Here is an 11052-nt window from a genome sequence, read left to right as displayed (position 1 = left end):
CGCTGTCTCCTGGCATGGCTGCTCCAGACCCGTCCGAATTTCATTCTTTTTTATGGCAGAGTAGTAAACCATTGGGTATATATACCACGTTTTCCTTACCTAGTAGTCTGTCAAATCCCTCCATTTTATAGATGAGAAAACCAGTCTTTGGTTTTCCATTGACACACTGCTATTACATATAAGAGGCAGAATTCAAATATAGGTGCAGTGGATTCTAAAGGTCACTCCTCAATTCTCCTATAGTGTCTAGTTCAACTGTGGCCACTGGTTAATTTAATAAAGGAGAATCCTATTACCACGATAGAGTCACGACTAAGAAGTCCCTATAAAAATTCTACTCTTATTTCACATAAGTAATAGAAACAAATTATTATAAATGCTGTGTAGGACGTGTGTAGATGGGATTGGTTAAGGCGGAATTATGCTGTTATATACAATCACATGGCCCTATAAATGGACCTAACTACAACTCCCCTCCCCTTTAAAATTAGACTTGCTTGAAGAAAAATCCCTTTGTTGATGAGCAGTGTGCTAGATGAGGGTAAGAAAATAAATTACCTAGAACTGGCATCTCATAATTAATGGGGAGAAGGTAGTGGGGAGAGTTAATGTAACCATCTACACTTCCTGGGCTTATAAACTTCAAAAGATTTTAATAATTCTAACAGTCTAGCTTGCTTCAGTGATAACACATCCAGTGATACCTCATTTACTGTTTGGCAAAAAGGAAGAGCTCAACAAATGACTGCTATTATTATTGTTGTTGTTGTTTCAAAAATAGCAATTTTAAGTCAGGGCATGGATACCCAACAGTGTCAAATCACAGTGAAGTGGGTACTTAAATGAGGGTATAATCACTCAAAGGGGAAAACAAAAAGGAAAATGGGAAGGCTATCATTCACATTTATAAAAAACAAAACCAAAAAAAAAAAAAATGTTTTTTGAAGTGACAGAAAGAAGGAAGAAACAAAAATAGAAAAAGCAAATACCCCCAGAATGGAAAATACATGAAATCTAACAATATTTCAATAAAGGCATATTAACTGTACATTTTTCCTAGACATTTAATACCTAAACAGAAAACTAGCTTCATGTCTAATGTTATGACAAAACCACATACAGATATTTGTACCTCTTTGTACAGACTCACCTTATTATTGCAAACATGGAATTAAAGTTCTTACATTCTCGACAATGAAGTGCAATTTTAATAAAATGCTTAATAATCTTCATTCGTTTGAGCTGATTTGATTCAGTTAAAATCTCTGAGGCAACCCAGAATGTCTCTTGGTTTACAATATCCTCGAACTCTTTCAAGTGAATATTTCCTATTTTGGAATCTAACTTAAAAAGGTCATCAATATATTCAGTAGGCTCAATATTTCGAAACAAATCAAAGTCCCTCATTGACAGCTGAGTGGCCACCTCAATGGTACTGAGCTGCAGCAATGACAGTTGGCTTTCCTTAATTAGTTCTTGAGCATCTTCATCTGAACATAAGGTTTCTGTCTCCATGTTATTTTTTAAATAATACCTAAAAGGAAAAAAAATTATTTTATATAAATGTGATCATAAATGTGATTTCACATTTATAACAGCACTTTCCCTCTTTATTATTTTTATCCAACTATTATTTTATTGTTAATAATTTCTTATCAAAAACATTAGAATATTCACTTACAAATGAAATGGAAAATTAACATTTTAAATGGGAAGACTTTTGAGAAGTTGTCCTCTTATGCCACCATTTGACATCTATTATTTTAAAGATTAAAAATAATGTTGATTATGCCATGAACTTTATCATTTTACGAAACTACGTATATCATCTGTGAACAATCATGTTTGTATATTCTTGAGGATAAAAGCTCTGAGGGCAAGATCAGCATCTAGAAAAGTATCTGACACATAGTTGGTAGTATATAAATATTTGTGCATGGACAGCATAAATTCTGATTAGGGAAAAACAAACACCTGAATCAAGACAGTTTAAATATCTAACTCAAAAGTTGTTGCTGCACTCATTTCCTTCTTGTTTTCTAAATTTCCAAGCAAAGGAAAGAACAATAAAATCCATAAAGGAGGGGAAACTCTTCCACTAATGGTTTCTCCCTTGTTAAATACAAAATCTCATTCCAGCAAATGGCATTGATCAGCAACTGTACAAAAGACCTGCATTTTCCTTTCTTCTATTTTTTTTTTTTTTTGTCTTTTTTCATGTCCGGCACGGGATCGCAACCCTCAGTGTCGCGCCCGTACTGGACTGGGACCAGCAACGGGATCGCAACCCTCAGTGTCGCGCCCGTACTGGACTGGGACCAGCAACGGGATCGCAACCCTCAGTGTCGCGCCCGTACTGGACTGGGACCGGCAACGTGATCGCAACCCTCGGTGTTGCGCCCGCACCTCGCTCAGCCAGTGAGCAGGAACCGGTCTGTATGTGGGATGCGAACCCTCAGCGGGAGCGCTGCCTCGCTCACAAGCGGCGCACTGTAGCAGTGCTCCACCGGGCCGGCCCTCCTTTCTTCTCTTTAGATCAACAATCTTAAGCACTTAAAAGCTGAGACAGGACTAAAGTATAGACAGTTGGAAATATCTTGTACAGGTTTAGAAAAGAGGTAACACATTGTATCACATGTAGCTTTTACTTCATTCTTTTCTAATATGACTTGATCTAAGCCTATCTAAGTTTGTGTCTTTTTTTTACTGTCAAAAAACTCTTTTTTTCCTGCATTTATACTGTTCACATATCTAAGACAATGTCATAAATAATAGCATTGAGACTCACTACACTATAGACAGTGAAATTATATCTAACATCTATAGTGTGTGTCATGTTTATTAACTCACGTAATCCTTACAACATTCCTGTGAGGCAGGTTCTATTATTATTATCATCCCCATTTTATAGAGGAGGAAATTCAGGCACAGAGAAGCTAAGTAACTTGCCCACAATCACACAGCCTGAGCTGGGATTTGAATTTAAGCAATCTGGCTCCTGGATCTATGCTCTAAACCACTGTGTACAGCCAGCACACCAGAGTTAACCTACTCTCTCTTCACAGCAACTATGATGGGCAGTCAGTCATTTTAAGGTTTCCAAGGATCTTATTCTACATGTGAAACTGGGTCACTAAAAAGACTACTTTCAGAGAAAATTACCAGAGTAAAGAACAAATGTTCTACCAAAACAATTTTCTAGTTTATCAAATAATTTTCAGATCACACCTTCAAAATTTAAAAATTTTTGGTTAGAGTGTGGTGCTGATAACATCAAGGTCCAGGGTTCAATCCCTCTAACAGGCCAGCTGCCAAAAAATAAAAAATAAAAATTTTCCCTGTGTATTCATAAGAAGAAAACTACTTAGAAAAAGAATTGTGAAAATTATGGCTTATTCTGCCTGAAGTACATATCAGTCATACTAACAACAAATTAATAAATTAATACATATACACTTTCAGATACATATAAAGATTTGTATCACTCAGTTTCCTTCTCTGTAAAAAAAAAAAAAACGGATTACAGTATATTGGTGATTCTAAGACTTTTTTGGGGGGGGTAAGGGGGAGTTCAACATTGACGTATGTTGATATAATCATTATTATTAGCATATATAGTATTACAAATTGTGCTTATTCTTTATGCCCCTTATCGAATCTCTCCCCATTCTCCTCCTTCCTCCCCGCTCTCCTCTCTGATAGTCCTAGATTTCTTCTCTCCTTCTGAAAGAGTAATGGTTACGCTGATAATCATTATTATTAGCATATATAGTATTACAAATTGTGCTTATTCTTTATGCCCCTTATCAAATCTCTCCCCATTCTCCTCCTTCCTCCCCGCTCTCCTCTCTGATAGTCCTAGATTTCTTCTCTCCTTCTGAAAGAGTAACGGTTACGCTATTGATCTGCTGCCTAGATGATTGGTCCAGTGCTGTGAGAGGTGTGTTCAAGTCCCCCACTTTTATCATAGAGTAGATGCTTCTTCTGTCTCTCTGGAATGGGTTTTGTGGAGAGAGACATCCCCTTCTTTTCTTTGGTCTCCACTAGTGACTCTCTTTGTGTCAATGCACTCGAGTGGCTGGTGGGCCATCTACACGGTGGTTGTGACATCTGTGGCAATTGTGGTGGCTGTGGTCACATGGAAGTGGTGTTTTGGGTGTGCCCCTTGCCTGATTGCAGGAGGAGGGGTCGGTCCCTGGCTCCCTAAATCTTTCTTATAACACGAGTGCTAAAATATCTTAGCAAGCTTCCTCCCTTTCATTCTCCCACTTTTGGGTAGCCCTTAGGAATGTGAATACCCTAAGATTCTATTTACATAATTATGAAGAGGAGAAAGGCTAGGAAAAAAAGAGTAATCCTCTTTAATTTTAGAGACAGTGGCACTAAAACATAATGATGCTTCTACTTAAATAGCTTTATGATCGTGATGATGTTTTTTAGAAATAACAAAGTTAAATCTTCCATGTTACAATCACAAAATTAAAGCCAATATTTAAAGTGGAAAAGTATTAAAATATTACGTACAAATAAAAAAGATCTGCATTAATAGAGAATCTTCAAAAGTACATCTACAAATAGATACATTCACTAATAAGCTTACTAACCTTCCATTGAGTTGAATTCTATCAGCTAATTTGGAGAATTGGTCTGGAAGTCTTCTTTGTTTTATGACACCCTCAGGAGTAACAGAAACTTCACAGAGAGAATGTGTGTCAGATGCGCCAGTCAAACCAAATTCATGAACAGCATGACAAACTACTTCTTTAGCTGTAGTGTCTTTACTGATGATAATATAGCAACTTTGTTGATCCGCTTTGAAAACTCTTATAACTTGATCAGGAATATCTATATAAATACAAAAATGTGCCTTGTTATTTTCAAGAAAATTACTTTTAAATTCCTCAAAAAGCAATTTGGAGCACAATGATCTCTGTAAACACTGAAGTGTACATTTCTATTTCAGAGATTAACAGAAATCACTGTTGCATTTATTGATAAATAAATATATCTATTTTTTTCAGGTGACAAAATACTAACTCATGTTCACAGAAACACAAAGATAAAAATGGGATCATACTACACATATCATTTGGAAGCCACAATTTTTTTCATTTAATATAAACCTTTTGATATTATTAAATATTCTACAAAGCCATATTTTAATGAAGGCATAGTACTCCATAACATGTATTTTATATATTTCAATTATCCAAACCCCCAATAATAGACATTTAGATTGCTTACCATTTTCTATTATTATAAATGACATTATTATATAGCCCCTCCCCCCAAGTAGATAAACCTTTGTAGGCAATCTGATTATGCTCTCAGTGAAAATCCTCAAAAAGAGAATTGCTGAGTTAGAAGGCATGCATATTTTTAGGGTTTTTGAAATATATTGCAAAACTGTTTCCCAGGCAGGTTATAATATTTTATAATCCTAGAATGTAAGAGAGTAAATTTGGTCACATTATCAAAACTGTTACTAAATAATGTCCTATTTTGTTTTCCCATTTCCCCCAAAAAATATGTCATTACTTTATTTTTCATATCTTTGGTTACTGGTGAGATTTAGTAACTGATATTAATTTAATAAACCATTAGCATTTCTTCCTTTTCAAATTCTTTTTGGTATCCTTTATGTTTTTTCCTAATGAATTATACTAGGTATCAACACAGTCTACTGTAAAGTGGCAAACGTTTTCTTAATTTTTATATTCTATTTATATTTAACACAGGAAAATTTTAAGTGTTCATGGGGTTAAATCTCTTAGACTTTGCTCTTGTGATTTCTCCTATTAGTAGATAAATTCTACTTCAAGCTACTGTTCATATGTAAATGACAGGTACACGTAAATAGTGATATTTCCCTCCTAGTTCTATCTTATTTCTTCTTCTTGCAAAGCACTGGCTAAAACTTCCAAAACAATGTTCACTGCGATGAAAAGGGCTAATTTTAAATGTAATTAAAAGTGATTTGATCACATAAACAAATGCTAAATTTTTCTGTATGGTAATAAATTATTGTTATGAAACTTTCTTTTTTAAAAAATTAGAAACAGGTATTATTGTGGCTTTTTTTGGTGATGACTGTAGTGGGGGTGTACTGGAGAGATTTTGGTAGCTCAAGTAACTGTAATACCGTACGTCCAGCATTATCTTCTTAGCATTATATACACTGTTAACTTTTAAAGAAAAAAACAAATTACAAATTTGTCTCAACACCTCCTGAGGCAATAATCCTGACTAAAGGAAAGATGAGAGTAATGGAATAGATATAGCAAGAAATAATTTCATAGAAGAAGGTACCTCACCCCAGACTGAGGACACAAAAAGACAGAGACTGGCTCCCAGGACTGAAAGGTTCAACTGAATATACATGAATATAATTCCAGGGAGAGGTAGTCTTAGCCAACAGATGTTGAATGTTCTGAGTCCACTGTCAAGTTGGAAGCAGAATAATTCATGTACTCAGGTTCCTTTTTTAAGGATGCACCAAACTGCCTTTTCTTGATGTATTCAAAGGGTTAACCCATCAAATACCTCTTGCTTAGATTTCTTTTCAATGCCTTACTCCTTAGTGTGCTGCTCACATCATCAGGTGTCTGAACCTACAAGGCTTAAGGTGAGACTATTTTATGATCCATCAAAATCAGAGATGCTTCTCCAACCTGTGCTAGAAAATTACTGCAAGCAGATGGAAATTTCGGTTTGCCAAGAGAAAGATACTGGACAAAAGGGTTTCAGTATCCTTTTTAACTCTATAAAAAAGGATCAAACAATATACTGTTATTACCTATATTGTCCCTAAACTCTTCATGAAAACAGGTCTCAGTTGCCCTGGGCTCCAGAATTGGATCAGTTCACTAAATCGCTGGGGGCTGAGCCTCAGAGCCAGTGGTACTGGCTGACCTTGAAGGAATGGGGAAATGTCCTGAGCCCTTTTATTACTTGCTTCAGAGAAATTTACTCACAAAGACAGAGTGGGAATTTAAACACATTTCATGTTCTCTTCCCTTGCTGCCAACATACTGTAATATCTTCCAGGAAGAAACACACAGTTGTGTATCTTGCTGAACAGTTATTAAAAAGTCATACTCTGTTAAAGCCATTTGTTTCCTATGTGAAGGACAAACTGTTATATAGTCATATAAGATGGATTCAGGCACCATAAATAGGTACCTCTAGAAGAGATCCACAAATGGGACTATCCAAATACTCCATAACCCAAACCCTAGTGAATCTGCCAAGGTAATAAATGCCAACTTGGAAAACTACTTGAGAGACATTAGAGGAAAAAATTTATCTTCATTGATACCAGTTATAGTATAAACCTCTTTTTTCTATTTTAGATTTGTTACATATATACTACATGCATATTTTTACAAACGTTTGCTGTTAGTGGGAGAAAACATGACATACCAAGCATAATACTTGGCACATAGCAGATGCTCAAATGTTAATTTATTAGATGAATAGTTAAATATGAGGTTAGAATAAAGCTGAATCAAAAAGGAAAAATGCTCCAATCATTTCAAATTTTACACATGAAGCTAAAATGCTAATTAGCTAATTAGCTAACAAAATACAATCCTATTATAAGGGCAAAAAAGACATTTAAAAATAATCTTAAAGGAACACGGCGTTTATTAGCCTTAAGATTTATATTTCATTTTTTAGAAACCTTGTATAATAGTAAATGAATTAAAGAATAGGAACCTCAGATATCTGGACTTTCAACCCAGAGACAAAATTTCTAGAGTGCTAGCAATAATCTTGCACGAGAAAAATAAAAAAATGAATACTTGAAAGATGTACTGAGATTACACTAAAAATGGGAGAACTTTTTAGGTATTTAAGATGATCTTAAAAAAACAAAACACTGCCTTTTCATTCTGCTTTAAATAGTTAATTGCTGAGCAAATATTTATGGAATGCCTGTTATGTATCAACAGTGTTCCAGGTGATGAAGATACAATGCGAAATGAGACAGATAAGGTCTCTACTCTCAGGGAATTTATTTAAATTCAAGGGAATAAATGGTGGTTCAAGGAAACACAGACAATAATCAAGTAAATAAGAAAATCCATATAGTGAAAAGTGCAACAAATATACAAAGGGTAGTGGTATGATGGTTAGATCACAGATTGGCAAAATTCTTTTACTTGTCCTGTAAAAATAGTAAATATTTTAAGTTGTGCAGGACAAGAGGCAAAATCCATGATATTTTGTAGGTACTCATATATCAAGAGAGAAAAATTTCCACAGAATTTTTATTAACAAAAGTCAAAACATAATAGTAACGCAAACATAAAACATGTAAAGGTATGTGAAAACAGATTCATGCAACACTGCAAATGTCCCCTAATAGGGGCCTAGTTTAAAGAATCCTATTAGCTGTTTAAAAAGTTTGGTAGAACAATACATCCTGACACAGGAAAGTATTCAAGGTACATTGCTAAGTAAAATGGGTAAGTGGAAGAAAAGTATAACATCTCATTTGAGTTGAAGGGAATTGTTCATATTTTTTACATGCAATGAAATCTCTGGGAGGATATACAAGTAAGTTAACAATTATAAATTCTGGGGACTGGAGACTTTCATATTCTTTACTTTCTCTGTAGTTTGATTTTTTTAAAAAAACTATGATTATATGTTCCTTTATAATTAAAAATTAGTAAAAATAACTCAGACATTCAATGCAGTAAAATTAAGTTTACTATATTAAATAAATCAAAAAAAGGTTTATACTATTAAATGAAAAAGAGTAAGCAAAAAGTTCTATATGCAGATTCAGAAAAACAAAATTTGGTTTCAAATTCCTTTTAGCCACACTCTGAATTCTTTTAGGCCTCATCTTGCATTAGGTCAAAACTTCCAGGAAACTTTTCACAAGATATATAATAGCATGGATACTCTTTCCATGTGAATATAAAAACATACATGCTCAGAGAAAATGACTAAAAAGGATATATGCCAGTTAATACTGGCTACCTTTTAATTGGAAAGAAAAGTTCTCCTTCCTACTTCATTCAGTTCTGTACCACTTGACTTTTTAAAAATAACAAAATACTACATACAAACATCAGCCATAGAATACCATAGCTTTCAGGATACTTACAGTAAAAAGCAACAGCTGTAGGCAGCAAAAATAAAGCAAAATTATAAAAAAAAAGTCAGCAATCAAAAGCAAACTATTAACAGTTCTGTAGCTTTGTCCCCATTTTCATTTTGATCAATAACTTTAAACATGCAGCACAAACATAGCTGAGCTCAAGACTGATAGACATTAAACTATAATAGCTAATTAGCTAATTAGCTAACATAGCTAATTTAAATTTCAGTGCTGTTGTATATAACATAAAGAACTGAGTTTGAAGTTAACTGATAATGAGTATTTTTTTCAGCATAAATATAAATAACATCACCGCTTGGTAAGACATTTGAGGGTTTAAATATATAATTTATAAATTAAATACCTATCATATATGTGTTCATTTATACCACTGGTATGGGCACATTTTGCAGACTGAGCCATATTAGATTTTCTCTAAATAGATTTTGAAAAGCCATCTTCAGTCCTTTTAACATGTTCCCAAAAAGATGATTATGCAATGAATCTGAAATCAAGTTGAGCAGCACCTCTTCAGAGGTCTGAATTTCAGCTTCACGGGGATTAACAGTTTCTAAATTTTTATATATATATATATATATTTTTTTTTTTTTTTTTTGTCTTTTTCATGACTGGTAAGGGGATAACAAACCTTGGCTTGGTGTCGCCCGCACCATGCTCAACCAGTTAGCGCACAGGCCAGTCCTATATAGGATCCGAACCCGCAGCAGGAGCGTCGCTGCGCTCCCAGCGCCGCACTCTCCCGAGTGCACCACAGGGCCGGCCCAACAGTTTCTAAATTTTAATAAATTCAACCTCTTCCCTTTGTTAAGCCCCAACTTACTACTTTCTCTTCTCCCTACAACCCCATCATTTATTCCTTCAGCCCCACTTCCTACATATGCCTATGGCAAAAATATAGCCATAAAAATCATTAAATCTATAAATCATATGTTCCTAAAGAGTACTTATGAAAGTATGTGTATTTAATTTGTACTTTGGTAGTGTGAAAACATTTAATTTGTAAATCTTCAATGTAGTGTAAGAAGTACCACTGTAAAACACACATGCAGACATGGAGATAAATTACTATCCTACCACATGGCAAACAATATAAGACAAACCATGAACATGTGCTGGAAACTTTTGAAAAAGGAGGGACTGATTCTGTAGGAGAGGGAGATGGGTTTCCCAAATGAGGTAACATTTGAGTTCAGCATTGATGAATAAGAAAAAGTTCATCAGATATGTAGGGAGAGAACCCCACAGATGGCAAACAATGTGGGCAAAGAGAATTCTGAAGGTACATGCCCTAGTAAGGAAAGATGGAAAAGTAACAGTGGGGAGACTGGCAGAATAGGAGGCTAGAAAGGATGCTCATCCCAGAAATACTTCTTACCCCTAATAGTGGAATTTCTTTCATGTACCACAAACTGAATCCAGTTTGTGGTTTTCCTACCTCTTTGATACCTTAGTGCTTGCTTTTTTACTCTTTCAGGTAAACAGTTAATTTGCTTTATGTGATAGTAATACTTATAATAACTTCTGATCAAATAACCGGAGTGGTTTCTGTCTCATGACAGATTCATTTCTGTTCTCTGTGCACTAAGGCATAACAGGACAGATTCTATAGAAATCATGAGAAATTTCTAAGTAATGACATATTAAAATCTTTGTTCTAGACAGAACACTGGTAGCCATGTAGAGAGTGGGATATGTTAAAACAGATTACTGGGTTTAGTAATCTCTCTAGTGGTTAAGAGAGAACTGAAATAAGAAGAAACAACATGCACAAATGACCTTCACTAAACTGTGTTTTTATGTTATGTCTTAGGGATTTTATTTAAGTTGCTACAATAAAAGACAAATTTTACTACTATACTCATATTTCCTTCTTTTTTTTTTTTTTTTTTATCCTTTTTGTCTTTTTTCGTGACTGG

The 11052-nt window shown here is 34.6% G+C and overlaps 1 protein-coding gene across 1 annotated transcript in view; it reads right to left on the bottom strand.

Annotated features, from left to right (window-relative positions):
* Window positions 1-1027: 1027 nt before the first annotated feature.
* LOC103609297 (rap guanine nucleotide exchange factor 6) overlaps window positions 1028-11052 on the bottom strand; it is a 49982-nt gene continuing 39957 nt past the window's right edge. Inside the window, exons 10-12 of the mRNA XM_008593644.1 lie at window positions 9122-9136; window positions 4605-4845; window positions 1028-1534 (exon numbers count right to left, since the gene is read on the bottom strand). Of these exons, the coding sequence (XP_008591866.1) occupies window positions 1147-1534; window positions 4605-4845; window positions 9122-9136 (644 nt within the window). The 3' untranslated portion in view covers window positions 1028-1146. The remainder of the gene's footprint in view (window positions 1535-4604; window positions 4846-9121; window positions 9137-11052) is intronic.

Source organism: Galeopterus variegatus, unplaced genomic scaffold (genome assembly GCF_000696425.1).
Source record: "Galeopterus variegatus unplaced genomic scaffold, G_variegatus-3.0.2 Scaffold9444, whole genome shotgun sequence".
In the NCBI taxonomy this organism is placed as follows: Eukaryota; Metazoa; Chordata; class Mammalia; order Dermoptera; family Cynocephalidae; genus Galeopterus; species Galeopterus variegatus.
This window is presented reverse-complemented; position numbering and strand designations above follow the sequence as displayed.